The sequence below is a fragment of the Rhinolophus sinicus genome, linkage group LG04 (assembly GCF_036562045.2).
Source record: "Rhinolophus sinicus isolate RSC01 linkage group LG04, ASM3656204v1, whole genome shotgun sequence".
NCBI classification, from domain to species: domain Eukaryota; kingdom Metazoa; phylum Chordata; class Mammalia; order Chiroptera; family Rhinolophidae; genus Rhinolophus; species Rhinolophus sinicus.
The window spans coordinates 58,404,321-58,422,294 of record NC_133754.1 but is presented as its reverse complement, the minus strand read 5'-3'; the positions used below and the strand labels follow the sequence as shown (position 1 = coordinate 58,422,294).

The window sequence follows — 17,974 nt, the reverse complement described above, 5'->3', positions numbered from 1 at the left end:
TGTGCTGTGGAAAGACATTAAAGAGCGACTTCACTTGAGGCTGTAACATATCGGCACCCAGGTAGCCTTGTGTAGGGTCCCCCCCACAGAGAACCCCTTCAGGGACAGGCAGAGCACTCCCGTGGCTCTCTCTCTGAATCCTGGAAGCTCCAGCTCAAGCACAGTCTCTCGCAGAAACTGCCATCAAGCCTTGGGTGGCAGGTGAAGAAGTCCAGCAAGAGCAGGCCAGCTGGCTAGCACAGTTTGGACAGAAATCGTTTATACCCGCAGACAGTTAGGCTAGGGACCATTTGGTAAAGGCCCGTGTGTTCCAGGAAGAAAGTACAGGGAGAATGTCTCATTGGATAATCCAGCCCTTCTTCCCTGAGGTCACACACCCTTACACATGCCCCGGTTACTTAAAAGAGTATCAGATGTGCCCTCCGAGTAAGAAGTAGCCAGGCCAACCCAGCTCCAGGTTCCCTCCTCTTCCAACCCAGTGGCCTGTGCTGACGAGTTTTCTATAATGGAGTTCAGGGTAAGACTTCCTTTGAAGAAAGGTTCTGCTTCATGGCATGTGTACGTTTAAAGAACAATATGTTAGCATACAGCAGCACAGATTCTTACAATGGAATGGGATTTAAGAGGCCATCTAGTCAAAGTCTCATTTCAGAGATCAGAAAACAGAGGCTGGGAGGAAACGAGGCCATTGTCAGCTGTCAGCAGCCGACCAGGAGCTGGAGCCGGGGCCCTGACTCCCCAGGACCGCCATGTTCCCCCTCACTCCCCAACCACTGTCCCTCTCATTTTCTGTCCTGCACACACACTCTATCTCAGAAGAATAATCTTCCCAGACCCCCAGGCTCCAGCCTCATGTGATCACACAGCCTCCTTTCCTCCTGTTCCACACGCAAGCAACCCTCTCCCTAGTTCAACGCCAGAAAAAAAATGCCAAAAACTGGAAAACTGCGCTGCATTTAGGCTAAAGAAGACCATCCCAGCTCACTATCAGGTAAGTCTCTCCCTGCAAGAAATGTGGCTGTGGTGAAGGAGGAAAGCTGGGACCAGTGGTCCCTCTGCCAGCAGCCTCTTCAGGGAAAACCTGGGAGGTGCTGCCCAGCCCCTGGCCCCTCATCTGGCCCAGGACCACAGATCAGATAAAACAGCGGCTGCAGCCCCACACTCAATCCCCTGCAATTCAGGAAACTCTTACTGAGCAATCCTGGGGCCTGTCCAGGTAAGGAACATTTTGGAGGGAGGCAGGAACTAGCACAAAAGGATGTGCTCCTGTGAGCTCGCTCATTAGACAGCAGCACCGGAAATGGGCTCCTGGACCTCACAGCACCAGACTATCAGACCGGGGGATACCAGTGATCCCCCAGACCACTTCACAAGGAGTTCTGTTGGTGTCCTATGCCAGAGTTTCTTGGGGTATGCCACCACCCCACCCCAGGAACTTCCATGCTGAGGGCTCCATGGGAGGAACAAACAGCTTCTCAACTACAACCTAAGTTTCTCATTCTCAGGAACCCAGGAGGCAAGGCAGGAGCACAGTTTTCCACTGGCGCAGACCAGATTCAGCTCCCCAACAGACTCCCAAAAAGCATCAGGACAGTGAGCAAAAGAAAGGGAAAGTGCTGAGCTCTTTGCTAGGCTTGCCTGTTCTCCACTTCGAGTAATCATTCAAAACAAGGAAACCTGCCAGAAGACACATTAAGTCTGTAAGAAAAGAAGGCTGCAGGTGAGCTGTCAGTCATGCAGAAAAATCAACACAATCCACTGATTCTTCTCCTTTTCCAGGGAAGGGGCAGCTTCATGCTCAACCTTCTCACCACCCTCCCCCATCACACACACAGTTATACAACTGTGAGGGTAAGAAGGGTTGTTGTTTTTTTTTTTTAAGTCACCAAGAAAACTGATACCAGGGAGTGGGGGGCGGGGGGAGGGGGGAGAAGGGGGTAGACCAGATGGTCCTGCTTGAATGAAAGAAAGGGCAGGAGAGGGAGCAGAAGAGGGAGGCCCAGCCCAGGGCCTGTACTTCATTCCAGATCCGTGGGTCCTCCTCTTTGGCAACTGGAAGACCATTCCCCAAGAGTCATGACCACCAGACTGCTCCAAGCCATCTGGTCTTCATTGTGAAGACATGCAACTAGGAATGAATTCAAGGTTTTGTTTTTGCACAACCAGGAGCCAGCCCTTACCTCACTGAAGAGTGGGTCTACACGTGAGGTTGGAACTGAATAGAAACACATTTCAGGGGTGGCATTCTATGTTGCTGGGTGATCTAATGAGCTGGGGGCCTGTCAACTGATAGTCACCGGCACCAATTCAATGCCAACAGGAATCCCCAATTTGGGATGCAGTGAGGAAGGAAACCTTACTCAGTACAAACAGATCAAGTGTGATACAGTATAGCTGTGGAACAGCTCACTAGTGTTACCACTCAATTATGAAGCAGCATAGCTATGAGGGTGCTGTGGGGTCAGGCAGCCCTGGGGTCAGGCCCCTCTCCAACTAGACAGCTCTGCTCTGCTCTGGTCTGCTCTGCTCTGCTCCAGTGAAACATCTTCCATGTTTCATCTTCAGGATTTCAGCTCCAGCCAGGCAAATGCAGTCTTCCGTCTTTGGTGGAAAGGGAAAGTGCATTCTCTGAGCCAAAGGGGAGCTGACTTATATAGACAGACCAGCCCTTGATCCCTGATTGGTCTATCCTCATGCAAATGAGGACTCCAAATCCTCGCAGTTTGATTGGTCCAAAAGGCACTCTCCTGATTGGTCAGAATGGAACCACTCTGATTGGTTGGTGAAGATGCAGATGGAGATATAGCTGCACAGCTCCAATTAGGGGGGCAGTGCCTCAGTCCTATTGGTCGGAATAGGATTCCAGAAGCTCCTTAAAAGGTCTGGCTCAGATGCCAGGAACACAGTACAGAAGGCAGCTCTGAGCAGGAGGCAGGCAGCTTGGTGCAGGCTTCTCCCTGAAGTGTAGTTTGCATGAGAGGCCCATGTATAGAAATGGCTGCTAGGCTCTGGGGGTTTTTCGTTTTTGTTTTTTTGTTTGTTTGTTTGTTTGTTTTAAATTTGAGCCCAGTTAGACACCAGGAGACCTTCTTACTGGGTATCTTCTTTCTCAGGGTCCACAGGCCCCAGTTTAATTCTTCTACCTTCCTTAAGAAAAGGAAGGTCCATGAAAAGGAAGGTTTACCCATCAACACAGCCACCTCCCAGGTAGAAGTCACCAGCAGGAAGCAGACAGCAGGCGCTCCATAAATCGCTAAATCATGGAATCTGCAGGGTTGGAAAGGACCACAGGGTCATGCCTTTTGGCTTCCTGCAAAATGTAGGCCTTTCAGGTATCACAGGAAAGAGGCCATCCAGCCAGCTTCTATGGTAGATGTAAGAAGCTACCTTGTTGATCAAGGTTTTGTTTCCTCACCAACCCAGGTACTACCGGAGCCATGCCAAATACATCTTCCCTTTGCTGGATACTCTCAGGTCTCTCAACTACTGTCCTCCTAACATTTGCAGTCCTGGGAGGCAGACATCTTCAAACACACAGGCTTGTCCATTTGAAGGAGGATATGGAAGGAGAATTGGCAGGCCCCTTAGAAAGTGGGCAACATCCAACCTGACCCTGCAACATCTAGGTCTAGGAACAATGGCTGAGCAGCTCGGTTTCTGATACTTCACAGCTCCTGTACACAAAATATCTGTGATTGGCCACCATGGGCCAAAAGGGATGCTGAACACTCATTCTACATACTAGTATCTGAGCAAAGGAATAGCATAGTGTCAGTGAGAGCACTAGGTCACTCCTATATGTGACACATCTGTCCCAGGGCCTGCCATGGTCACTGTCTCCTCTTTGGGGGCCAGGCTGGCACAAAGACTCATGTCTCGATTTTCCAAGTTTCCTCTCCCAACCTATGCTTTGGACCTCAGTCTTCAGGTAATATGTGCTCCCTTGTGAGCCCAGAGATGCTGAGAGGTTAGATCAGCCTATATTTTAATAACTTCTAAAACTGTTTTCAAGCTCTTCTGAGACAAACATCACCATTACTATGCTGGTTCAGATTTGGTATACCTGTGACATGCATTCCTCATTTATTTTTCCTTTTTAAGGGAAGTCAAGTGTATGGCTTATGTTATAAATGTATTAGGGAAAAGACGGCCATGCTGGGCATGCTGACAGCCCTGCTAGTGCAGAAAGCCTTTCCTGAGGATGTCAAGCAGAGCTGGAGAATGGCACCTGTGACCAGCTGCCACAGGGTGAGTAACATGTTAGGTGTGAATTTGCACTTTGCCGTTTCCATACCATCTCATGGGGTCTATACACGAGTTCTGAGAAGAGAAGTATGCACCATTATCCCTATTTGGCAGGTGAGGAAACCGAGGCTCAGAGAACTGAACTTGGCCAAAGTCTCATGGCTGATAAATGGTGGAGTTGGAATTAAAGCTCGATTCTGAGGTTCAGATTGGATTCCTTAGATCACTTGCTCATGCTTCCAAACTGCTTTCCCATCAAGCTATCTTCCCCTTGCAGGCAAAGAGGGTCCTATGCCCTCCTTCCCTGGGTTTCTAAGTAAGCACAGGCAATAGCAAGAACCTTAGGGACACAGTCAGAAGAGGGATCCCAAATGTGGGACCAGTCCAAGGAGAGAGGCTGAAGTCAGGATGTCCAGCAGCCCCCCAGGCCCTGTCAGGGAACGCTGATCTACAGTGTAACAATGCACTGTCCTTTGTGGTGGTCCGAACCCTAACTGTAGAGCCAACTCAACTCTCCAAGAAGGGCGTCCAACTCACTTTTCACTTGCTGCACACTCTTAGACACTGGCTTCTCTCCACAGGTGCCTATGATGAAGGCCAAGTGCTCCCAGTGAACATACCTGGGGAACACGTAGGAGCAAACAAAAATATCCTGTTAAGAAACCAAGCCACAGAGTTTATGCAGAACAAAACCATACAAGTTCAGAGCTGGAAGGAGGTTTAGAGATCACCTAGGGTGACCCTTTCGATTTGCTTAAGGAAACAGGCTCCAAGACTGACTGACCCAAGTCACAAAGCTATTTAGTGGCAGTGCGGGAACCGGATCCCAGGACTCTGCAATTTGTTATTGTGTATCACGTCACATGTTATCTTCTTGCACAGAAGTTTTTCTTTTTGTTTTGTGACAGGTGGGTAAACTGAGTCATCAAGAGGTTAAGTGGCTGGCCTGAGCTGACACAGCAGGTGGTCAAACCAGGCCTTGAGCTCAGGTTGTATGACTCCTAAGGCTATACATGTTCTCTCCAATCTACTTTTTAAATCCTTGGGATTACAGCAGGCCCATTATGACAATCCCTGCTAACCACTGAGATTTGCTAAGGAAGTAACTCATGCCCAGAGAACCAGCAATTCTAAAAGGACTTGCTGCAAAAACTGAAACCTAAACAAAATAGGCCAAGTTGGCATTTGGAGTAATAAACAAAACACCAAGACTATAGGAGTGTTCCCTGGACTTAAAAAGATGGCGTTTACATAAAGGCATGCTTCAGAAAAATCCTTATGGGCTTCCCTAAAGCCTTCCTGAGCCAGGGGAAACCAAGGGCATGTTCTGGATGGCCTCTCTGAAGAGATGGGGGAAGGAGTAAGCCTCTGACCTCACCGCTAGAGACGAAGCACCTGGAGAGGCCAGGGCAGCTGTAAGAGGCTGTCTTCCATTAGCCATGCAAGCAGTTGCCTGCTATGGTCACGCTCACCTGGCAGACATGCAGTGCACACAGACAAGCACACATATATGCACACGTACATGGCCCACTGTACCACACAGCTTCACACATGCGTCTCCCACCACCCCTCAGACCTACCCATACACACAGACATAAACACACACACAATCTCCGCATACAGCCCATCTGGCATCTCCCCTTGTCCCTTATTGTAGACCAAGCGCCTCTTGCCTCCCTCCTCCAGAAAGCCCCAGACATCTGAGCTGCCCCAGCCCCTCAGCCCCTGACTAATGCCGTTACCCATCCAATGATTACCGGGCGAGCTCCAGAAGCGCTGCGCTTGCTGCTGGCCTGGGCTACTAACAAGGTCTGCAGAGAAACGTCAGGGCAGTTTATGGCAGCTCCTAATGACAACTGCTCCTGGTAATGACCAACTCTGCGGTGACCCAAGTATGACTTGATTACAAGCTCTGGCTCCTGCTCCACACATCCAGAACAAAGGTTTCTCAGGGGCCCTGACCACAGCAGACGGCCCCTTCCTTCCTAAGGCCAGCCTTCAGCAGCTCCTACAAGTGGGTAGTCCATAGCTGGCCCAGGCCCGGCCAGCACTGCCCTGAACTATCTAAGGGATGTGACTTGAGGGCCTCCTCTCTCCCCTTCCTCAGATTCTCCTGTCTTAAACATCTCACCCCCCGAAGCCTCGAGCGCTGCTGTTAGTACTTCATCACATGGATTACCTTCTCTTTCAGGTTTCCTTTTAAACTGGATTCTGAGTGAGAGCCCTGCATAGAGCCTCCCCCCGCAGCAGGATACACAGCCAGTGGTGAAGCAGAAGGACCAACTCTTCTTCACACCTCAATTCAGCCTTTGAGACCCCACATTTTCATCAGGGGCTAGTAGCCCTTACACAGGATGCTGAGTTAGTTGCTAGAAAAGACAGATGACATGCTTTACCTGAATGAGGTTTTTCACTTTAAGAATTACTATTTGTTTTTGGTCTTCACTCCCTTTCCCAGCCCTCACCTCCTGATAGCAGGAATGCCTTTCTTTCCTTTCTCCATTAATCTTAAGCCTGCAGTTAGAATACTCCTCTCCTCTAGGAAACTTCCCTGAGCTTCTCCAGCCCCCAAAGACCCTGTCCTCCTTCAGGCATGAGAGTTAGAACTACGCACTAAAGCATCTGAAATTACTGGGAAAGAGACAAACAAACATAGCCAAGGCCCACCTCATCCACCAGCTTCTTAAATTTGCTGAGGACAGGGTCCTCAGTAGGGAGCTGAGACCACAGGAAGCCCGGGAGAAGCACAAGCCATCTCTGCCAGAGCACAGGTACCTGCATCCAAGAGCTGAGCCTGGCAGGCTTGGCGCCACGGCCCCTCGTGGAGTGCTCGTCCTTCAGGGGCCAGCGGTTTATGAGGGTTTAAAGTGCTTATTCCAGCCCCGTGTCTAGCTCTGCTGCCAGACACAAAGGTAGGGATCTCCTTCAGCCATAAAGTAATTCCCAGAAGCTGAATGGATCTGTTATGGAAGACACACCCGTGTGAATTAATTTTCAGAGGGCTCACAAAGAGAAGAGAACACAACTGAGGTACTTCTAGGAGGACATGTCCTGGGGAAAGCGCTGGTGGAAGGGCCAGAGAAAACAAGAGGGAAAAGCCCACTCAGAATCCTGCCCAAAGGAGTGAGAACATAGTTTAGGGAAGCTGGTTCCTAATTTCTCCCCACTGCCAAAGTACCATTTTGCCATCTTTTTACAACTCACAGACATCCTTTCCGAATTTGTAAATGATTTCCCTCAATTCTTGCCCTAAAGAGAATAGTCCTTTATTCCCCTAAATATCTGCAAGCCAGTAAGCATCTATTAACTGTACCTCAGTCCCTAAGAGCAGTCAGAACAACTGCGCCTTACACACCCGCTGCCTGTCCGGCCCAGAAAGACCAAAACTATTTATTCTCAAGACTCAAATGTGAGCATGGATGCTCTGCCCAACCCCTAAAGCCCTCATCAAACAGATACAAATGTAGCCTCTTCTCTGGGGCCCTTGCTTTCACCCTCTGCTCCACCCAGAGGAAGTCCGGTTGAGTTATGCATGGTGTCCATGCACACCTTTAAACTCTGTCTTGCACCAAGGACCCCGACCAAGACTAGGGTTATCCAGAAGCTCCAGCTTCTGGGACTGGGGCTGAGAATAAGCAGTTTATAACTTAGGGGTCTCTCCCTGAATAGCTTCTATGAACAGTGACCACAGTATCTTCCTTTCAAAGATGGAGAAGGCTTTACTTCCTCTCTTCTCCATCATCACCTTTCATTTATTCATTCACTCATCACTCACACCTGTCCTCTGCACTTAATGTAGCACTCACAGAGCTGCATCTGCCCTCTTTGTTCCCAAATGGGTCTCGCACAGCCATCAATGAGCCATGCCAGAGATCCAGGGGAAGCATCTCATCACTTTCTGCCGCTATAATTCCAGCTCAGCAGAAGTCACAAGGTGATTTCACCCCCTTCCACCATGCTCTGGCCCCAGCTCCCAAATCATTCAACACGCCCTAGCCCCTGCCAATTTGGTACAACAAATGTCTATTTTCAAAGAAACCTAAGCTGGCCGCTTCTGGTTCACTTCCCTCATAACTCATCACAGGCTGTTTGTGTGACGCTGAGGGAAGCCGTCCTGAGGCTTGTGCTCTCTGAACCAGGATGTCCCCAGTGCCAGCGCTAAGTGGCACTCAAGCCCAGCAAGGCCCACACAGCGGGAGCCGCTCCTGCAAACACGGGCCCTTCCAGTTCTTGCTACTGGTGGCCCGTTTAGCCAGGTCTCAGTGCCAGGTCTTCCCAGGCACAGTAAGAGTGACAGTGCTAGTGACAGGCTGGGCCTCTTACACAGCAAAGCTGTAGCTCAAATATTTATTGTATGTGTCTGGCTTTTACACGGAATTTGCAACCTGCCAGTTACCAGTGTTTACCTTGGTAGAAATTCACGGGAAATCTTAGCCTGAACAGGCCCAGAGTTTATTTTACTGCCAAATAAACAACTTTCTTTGATAAATCATCCATGTGACAATGTTCCTGAAAGACTAAACAAAGATTTCAAGTGCAATCTATAGGGCTTTGAGAAGCCTTCCCAAGTTAATGCATGTTTAATTGGCTGCTCTACGCAAGCTGAAGGAGGGAAAGGGCCTGATGTTTCTTTGGCCATTTGTTTTCCTTTAAAAAAAAAAAAAAAACACACAGATTGGAACTTTGGCTCATTTATGCAAAATAGGACAAAATTTACCAATATTTAAATATTCAGTGGCTTCTGAACATAGCCTGTTTTTGTTTGTTTGTTTGTTTGTTTTTTGGTTGAAGGGAGTGCACGTCACAAGGCAGCTGTTGGGAAAGAAATTAAAAAATTAAAAGCTACCCTGGATATACTATACTACTCGAGGAAAAGGGGAGGACAGAGGGAAGTACAACATGCAAGATCTAAACTCTCTCTTAAACACACCCCAATAAATTCTGAATAGAAAAACTCACATTAGGAATAAGATTTCCAAAAAAAAACTTGGGTGGGCGTGTCCTGGAATTGGTCTATACTCAGCCCAAGCTTTGAGTGTTTTGCAGTCTGAATTGTCTGATGACGTCCAGTTTCACAATGACTTAAGGGTGTCCAACTAAAACTGCTAATATGGAGGGTTGTTTTGTGTTTGCCTTGAGTTTGTTTGAGTTTTGGTTTGGTTTGGTTTTTTAACTATAGCACCTTGAAGCTGCATAAAGTTTTTGCAAGTTTTTCCAAATGAACTTTTAAAAAGGCTCCTTCAGTTTAATTCTCTGTTAGCCAGAGAATTAACAAGGACATTCCATTCTACTTCATAAATATTTTTGCCAAACTGATTTCATTAGTGCTAGAATCTTCTTCCTACCTAGCCTAATTTCCATCCTGAAACAATTCTTTCAAATAAGAAAAGATTATTATGGTTTGAGCAGTCACCATGTTGATTAATTCAATTCTTCCCACAGTAACACAGGAAGCACCATCCACATTTTGCAAATGAGGAGACAGGATCAGGGAGGTTAAGAGACTTCCTCATGGTCTCTCAGCTTATTAGGTTGGGATTTAATCCAAGCCTGTCTGGTCTGAAGCCTATGTTCTTTCTAACCTACTGCACTGTCTGTGTGCCTCTTTCCACAAAGAAAGAAATCAACTATTGCTAAGCTCTTTCTATAGGTTAGGCACAGACATCAGTCCATTTACATTTCACAAACTCGGAAAGTAGTGAAGGAGCACCCTATGCCCCCTTGCCAGGGAGCTTCCTCGACCATTTCTGACAGGATGAAAATGTGATGGGCATGAGAGAACACGAAAGAGGAAGGGTATGGAATCTGGACTGGCTACCTAGGTAGATGCTGATGGGAATAAAAACTGTAAGGGATGCCAGGCAGTGGCCTTGGGCAATCAAGTGACTAACTCTCTTATGTGAGTCTTATTTTCCTCAATCTGTAAGATGAGAGCCCTGGACTGGCTGATTTTTAAGGTCCCACACCAAGCTTGGCATATCTTTAGAATGACACAGGGGCTAAGATGAGCAAGGCAACAGCCAGAGAAACGGGCTGCCTGTGTGGGCTGCGAATAGGCAGCTCATCCCTTACACCCTTCTCCTCTAAGGAAGCTTCAGAGAACAGGGGTGAACTTGAGGGCAAATACTCCTTGCCCCCCCTTCTCCATGATAGTTTATGTATATGTCAAATGATAAGGAGGACATTTTGTTAAGTGAAATAAGCCAGACACAAAAGGACAAATATTGTAGGATTCCACTTATATGCGTACCTAGAATAGTCAAATTCATGGAGACAGAAAGTGGAATGGTGGTTTCCGGGGGTGGGGGGAGGAGATTGGGGAGTGAGTGTTTGAGTACAGAGTTTCAGTTTGGGATCATGAAAAACATCTAAAAAGGGATAGTGGTGATGGTTGCACAACAGTGTGATTGTACTTCATGCCACATACTTAAAAATGGTTGAAATGATCAATTTTATGTTATATATATTTTACCACAATAAATTAAAAAAAAAAAAAAAAGGGCTAGGCACTGGGGTGGGGCCACTCACAACCAGACAATTACAGAACTGCAGGTTGGAGAGTACATCAAAAGACCCCCAAACTATACCGTTTGGCAAATGACCATCCCAAGGAATAACCTACTCAGAACTGGAATTAACCACAAAGAGAGGGAAGTCATGTGTCAGTCTATTCTGAACCAACCATGCCCATGCTTAAATCTGTCTTAGGACAAAGAAAAGCAATCATTTCAACATGATGCAGGGAGGGGAAAGGGCTGAAAAACAGAATTTGGTTCAGGAAAGATCTCAATAACTACACTGACAGCAGAGGACAGAGAGCTTCTGTCCTTGTTTGGTGAGAGCTGTGAAGGAGGCCTTGTCTGCCCGGGACAGGGCTCAGGGCTACTGCCCTCCCTGCAAAGAGCACCTATGAATGTGTACCGAGTGCAGCCTACATGCCGGTTCCTTACATGCTATTTCAGCTACACCTCAACAAAACTTATCCCTGGCTGTCAGTTGCCATTTCACAGAGGGAAACTGAAGCCTGGAGAGGTTGAGAGATTTGCCCAGTATTGCAGGGCATACATATAGTAGCACAGAGAGCATTAAACTCAGTTCCAGAGAATGCCATGCGCCATCCATGGATCCTGGGTTTCTGTGTCCTTTCTCACACTTCAGCATACTTTCATAGGTTCAAAGATGCTAAAGAGAAATGCTTCTCGTTGAAATGTGTTTCATCTGTCTTCTTGCCACAGATACAGCCAAGAAGGAATCAGAGATGGAGATAGAGTGCACCATGCTCACCAAAAGGGAAAATCTGGCTCTTAGCCCAGCTTTTCCTCAGTTCCTTGACATGGCTTCAGAGTGCAAAGTGCTCCCATGTGACTTCGATCCAAACTGCCCAAGGCCTGATTCCTCTGACCACAACTCCAGGTTTCGAGGCTGCTCAGGAACTCTCCAATCTGAGATCGTGGGTGAGCAGGGAACTGCCATCACAACTCACCCAGCCCACTGGAAGGCTGCGAAGGCTCCTGGTTCCGCTCTGGTCTCTGCACTGTCCAACCCAGCCCCAGGCACGGGGAGACTACTTAGAATGGTACTCAGACCGTGAGCTGGGAGTGATACTTCCAGTGTACTTAAAGCACCCGACCCCATGTTCTCCTGCACATGAGATGTCACAACTCCTTGCAAGTACTTAGAGATCTGTGGATGGAATATGTATTGTAGAGATCATCCCTGACAATAAAAACCCGTTGTTCTGAGTCTGCCAACTCCCACCTGGGCTAACAATTCCTTCTCCCATGTCTATTTAATTTTACTTGGGCTAAACTAGATTGCTGAATATTAGGGCTTTTTTTGTTCTTTTATACATACACTCAGTCACCTAAAACAGGGCATGTAATTTTCCTTGAACTTAATAAACAACTGACACAGAGTCACTTGGAAAGGAACTTTCTCCGTTTATGAAAAAAGGAAGTCCAATTTCCAAATCCCAGTATCCCGTCATTCATATTTTCATCTGACAAGCTTTTCTTTTATGCCGCCATGTCTAAGACACTGTGCCAGAGACTATGTAAGTACAAACAAGCCTTGTTTCTGTTCATGCTAAGACACAGATTATCGCTCCATTTGAACATGAAGCATGTTTTCTTTGTCAGGGGTACAAAATGAACAGCACGTCTCACAATTCACGGGCATCTTACACTAGGTAAAGTATGGTACACGATACAGACCCTGCTCTCAAGCAGCTTACAGATGTTCCAATTACGGTGCTGGCAGCCGGTTTTCCTCATCTGCGGGAGGAAACCACGGTTTGGTTTGGAAAGGCTGAACCCATTTTTTGCAAGAGATCAAACTGCCCTTCAGAGTAAAACACTGTGCCTTCCAACAGCAGCACAGCCAAGACACCTTGAGAAAGGGGTGTGAACAAATTAGTGAAGGTGCAGGAACCTCTAAAAATATTTCTTTGAGGGGAATACTCCCAAATGCTACCTGTGAGTGCTGATTTTTCTTTCCTATTTGACTCATTTTAGGGTTGCAATGTATGGTTTTACTCTTTATGAGGAAACATATAGTGGAAAAAAAAAATCCAGCAGGCAAGGAAAATTTCTGGGGGCAAAGTAATCTTTTTCCACAGCGAGAAAATACTGGGCTAAAAAAAAATTGCCACCTGAATTCTCAAGTTCAAAAAAGTGGAGAAGCCAGTACAAGAGAAAGCTCTAAACTATCTTACTGTGTTTCCTTGAAAATAAGACCTAGCCGGACAATCAGCTCTAATGTGTCTTTTGGAGCAAAAATTAATGTAAGACCAGGTCTTATATAATGTAAGACCGGGTCTTATATTATATAAGACCTGCTCTTATAATGAAATAAAACCGGGTATTATATTAAATTATGTTATATTATATTATATTATACCCAGTCTTCTATTATAGTAAAATAAGACTGGGTCTTACATTAATTTTTGTTCCAAATGATGCATTAGACCTGATTGTCCGGCTAGGGTCTTATTTTGGGGGAAACACAGTAGCAGAAGTATATCGTCACGCACATTCCTACCAGAAAAGCTTACAGGTATTTGCAGATACTGGAGAAGAAGCTAGAGAGAGTGGTCAGAGGTGGGGTCCTAACCTCACAGCAACTACAAATCAGATCCGCACATCCCTGGGATAAGTCAACATGAAGGAAAGACAGCTATGGGCACTGAGTTGTTAACAGCAGGATTGTTAGTGTGGCAGCTTGCACGTACTATATTGGCCTGTTTAAGAGACGAGGGCAGCACCCTGTTGTCATACAGCAGGAAAAGCAGAGACAACAAAAAGCAGATCAGTCCGCCCTAAGTTAAGCACAGCAGGCAGGCTGACCACCATGTTGAATTCAGAGACTTTGCACCACCTAACTTTTGGCTTTCCCACATCTGGTGCTTGATCCAGACTGATCCAGCTGCATTCCTGAGCATCAGCACACAGGTGTTTCTACTGATGCTTTCCCTGTTGGGGGAAAAAAATGTGCTCTGAACTGAGGAGGTACAGTGCAGGGGTGGAGAGATTAGTGGCCAAGCAGACCAGCCAGAGAGTTAAAAATGTACTGCCCGAGGAGGAGGTAATGGGTTGGACACGCAGGAGTCCACGGAGGCACTGGCAGGGGGGCAAGTGTGTGTGCTGACCCAGAAGGAATACACCCCTTGCTCCTGGAGCTCACTGAGAGCTTTCCAACAACCTGACATCTTCCCACCGGGGATGTCAGAGCCACTTAATGCAAAGTTTGATCCCTGGAGTAGGGAGTAAAACATTCTTTTTCTTTTCCGTAGTGTGTCAGCTTGCATTGCTGAATTTCTTTGTTTCCTAACTGAATCCCATCAGCGTAGCTGACTGCCTCACTTACTTGAAATGAACTAAACTAGGAAACAAGTTTCTCAACAAGGCTGCATTCCCAGGGTGCTGAGAAGGGCAGAGCTAAGCTCAGCCCCTGCAAAGAGAGAAGGGAAAAACAAACTCCTATCTACTGTCTTATAAGAACATTATAAATAAAAAGGCAAAAAGTCTCTCTTGCATCCAGATCACAAAAGCCTGGCATACACCCATACCTACGCTGAGGAGACAAATGCCTTTAGGGCAAAGTCCAGCAGCTGTTCATCTTCCCTTAAGTGGGGGAGGCAGCATGACAGAGAGTAAAAGTTCTATAAACTCAAGAAGAAAATAATCTCAGGGCTAGAAAAACACAGTCCCAAACAGCTAATCTCTCAGATTCACCAAGACTTGACTGGTTATTAAAGTAAGATATACCCCTCCCTCCTATAAGCAGTGAGCAAGTGCTTGCTGACTTGGCAGGTACCTACTACAGTGGGAAAAGGAGATCCATCCCCAGGTGAGTTACCTGAGCACCCTCTAAACCAGGGGTGTCCAAACTGCGGCCTGTGGGCCAACTGCGGCCCGTGATCCATTTTTTATTGGCCCACAGCAAATTCTAAAAATATATTTAGTTTACTTAAATAAACCAGGTGAGGCAATACGTACTTCATCTCGAGTGAGTGGCCCGGCTGTTTGTGTATTTTACTGCAAATGGCCCTTGGTGAAAAACGTTGAAAAAAGTTTGGACACCCCTGCTCTAAACCCTTGCCCTACACCACAGGTCAACCTTCCACATTCAAATTCTTTCCCCAAGGCTTGCCTCTTCAGCTCATGTCTAGGGAATGTCTCTAGTTTAACTAGCTGCCACAAAGTCCCCAGCTACCAACCATAATTTTCGTGGACAACTAGGGGAAGAGGGAGAAAACCTGATAACAAGTTCGGGTTGGCAAGTTCCAGGCAAAAATCTGAGCATAAGCGTGGATTCTCTTCTCATAGCTCCTCAGCATTAACTTTGGCCTTGAGTTTCCACAGACCCCTGTCAGCTGGTGAGTTAAAAAATGACTCCACAATTCTCTAGGAAATCAGTGATTGGTGTTTGGTCAAAATTTTTTTTCAATTTTTAGTTAAATTTTAATTTATGCTAAATATTTTGGGGGGGAGCAAATATATGGTGACGCAAGGAGAACTGACTCTGGGTGATGAACACACAATGGGATTTATCGATGATGTAATACAGAATTGTACACCTGAAATCTATGTAATTTTACTAATAATTGTCACCCCAATAAATTTAATAAAAATAAAAAATAAAAAAATATTTTGGGATATGGCATCTAGCACAGTACCTTCCACTCAAGAAATGTTGAATGAATGAATAATCAATGAATGATCAGATGTATTGAATTTGAGTTTCTTAACTCACATTCAGGCATCACCTGCCAGTCACCTCCACACACTCAGTTCCAGGGTTTTCCATCACACTTCCCTCAGGAGCTGAGCCTTATGAAAGTTACATGAGCATATACATTAGCTAATATACTACCTTCCAGACTTTACTCTAACATGATTCCCTGGATTTGATGAAATGTCGAGGGGCCAATTTCTAAAAGTGAGCGTGGTGATTTACAATATCTGAAGCGGATCAATGAAATCCACGAGAGCGGCCCCTTAGTTATCCCTTGTAAGGATCTTTAAGGAACACAGCTACACCTGAGAAGAGTCTTCCTGCCCCACACGTGCAGCAAAAATTTTCTCATCAAGATCTCTGAGAAATTTTATTTACGTCCTTTTTCTCTATATCCAATGTGTCTTTAGGAAGGAATCTCATCCCCATTTGCGGGAGAAAAGCTTGTTGCTAAGGCAGTGGGGGGCCATGGCAGGAGCTCTGCCAGGCTCAGCCTGGCGTTTGGCACCCGCTGACTGATGAGGCAAATGTGTGACCATTGAGAAGCAAATGTCACCACGATCAGATGGAAGGGTAATCAGAGCCCACTACAATTTTATCTGAGTTTATTTAAAATGACAAGAAAAAGGGTGTGACAAACACAAGCAGCAAAATGCAGAGTAGACCAAATCTTCCTAGTGGTCCTGCTGTCCTCCCCCAAGAACGAAAGAGGCAGGCAGAGACAGCTAGTGCAGAAATAAAGCACACAAAAGGCATCCATCCTCAAGAAGCTCTCTGTGGCAAAGGGTGTGAATTCTCCAACTTCTATCCTGTCACAATGACACAATCCCTGAGAATATGTCTGTTACACGTATAATTTCCTTTAACTCACACGTGCACTCACATATGTGCGGCTCATTCAAACACAGTATTCTGCCAGTACAAGGCCCTTATTATGCCTGGTTAATAACGTGGAGTAGGTTTCTAAAGGGACATAAAGACTCATGGTACCTACCGTTCTGCTTTTCCTGGTAAGAATTCTGTATGAAATCCAGCCCGAGGGACACAGCGCAGGCACCATGAGAAACGCACTGTTCGGTGTCAGGCTAAACCTATCCTTCAGCAAAGCAGGCCTGGCCCAAGCCACTTGCTGGCATCCATATAAAATGGAGGCAGGCGCAAGGGAGTCAGCCCTTCAAATGGATGTGGTTTACGTTTACTTTTCCCAGAGGAGAGACTCCCAGGGTTTCCGGGGCACAGGTCTTCTGCAGGACAGACTATAAGGGACCATCTCTGATAGGCCCCTTGAGATCTGCTCCCCAGGCCACATCCAACCCTTCTCCTGGGGCTGTAAGTGCTGATGCGAAGTTGCCTTATAAAGCCGGAGTGATGTGGGGGGAAAGGGAGAGAAGTCCTGCTACTATAGGGATGTCAATTTTCTTTGCCTGAAAGGACTCCTCTGAATGCCCTAATGATGGACTCTCCCCTCCCTGGAAAGGCACCCCATCCTCAGCCATTTCAGATCCTGGGTAGAGTGGTGCTGACACCTAGGGGTGGATGGAGAAAGAGCCAGCATGGAGAGAAGGCCAGCTCAAGCTGCCCGCGGCCAAGGAGTGGCGTTTCCCCTAGCTCCTGTCCACCTGTCCCAAATCTCCCTCCCTCCATTCCTACAGAAGGTCCCTAAAAGCCTGTCCAGTGATCTCTCCTACAGAAGGATGAAAGCAAAATTTGACTTGAATAAAAACTGGCCAGTTCCCCACCCTATCTGGTCTTCCATCTGCCTGAGAAAAGCAGCCATTGGGAAGATTGGAGGTAGAAAATATAAAGCTCCATAAAGATGCATCAACAGGCTCTGTTCAGCAGGGCCAGGAGGAACCAGGGAAAGTCAAACCTCCCTGAGGAGGCCGGGGATGCTTTCTTACCAAATTCGCTCGCACAGAGATGTTCAATTATGGCTTCAGATTTCAATTCGTTGTCACATGGAGGACACACAGTTGTGCCTAGGAAGGGAAAGGGGGAGAAACAGGAGCTGTGAGTTACAGGGCTATGGGATGCAGGAAAGAACCGTCCCTGGGAAAGACATCAGCCCATGACCAGGATGAAAGTAGTTAAAGGTCTTCTTGAATTTCTCAAGGGCAACCTGAGAATCGAAAACAAGAGACCTGGAGCCCAGGGCCTAAACCTATAAACCGAACATGGTTTCCTGAAAATTTGGGGGCTAGAGCTGTTGAATATGGCACAACTTAAACCAACATTATATAGGGCTGGATGGGGCAGGTCCTATGAATTGTGGCTTGATGGGGTACGATGGGTTCCTGTGAAAAGCTGACTTTTCACATATAGTCCAGTTGTTTGTTTCCTGTTCGTTTCTCCCCTCTCCTTTAAATATTCCCCTTTGATTCCTGCCCCCTTTCCATTCCCAAACTCCCAAGACAGCAGATCAACCTGACCAGCTCTCTAGGAGCCAAGAAAAAAAAACTCTGCCAGACTCACAAACTCTAACCCCAGGCCCTGA

The 17,974-nt window shown here is 46.8% G+C and overlaps 1 protein-coding gene across 1 annotated transcript in view; it reads right to left on the bottom strand.

Moving 5' to 3' along the window:
* SFRP1 (secreted frizzled related protein 1) overlaps positions 1-17,974 on the bottom strand; it is a 48,913-nt gene that overhangs the window by 25,399 nt on the left and 5,540 nt on the right. The window contains exon 2 of the mRNA XM_019742135.2: positions 17,382-17,459. Within this exon, the coding sequence (XP_019597694.2) occupies positions 17,382-17,459 (78 nt within the window). The remainder of the gene's footprint in view (positions 1-17,381; positions 17,460-17,974) is intronic.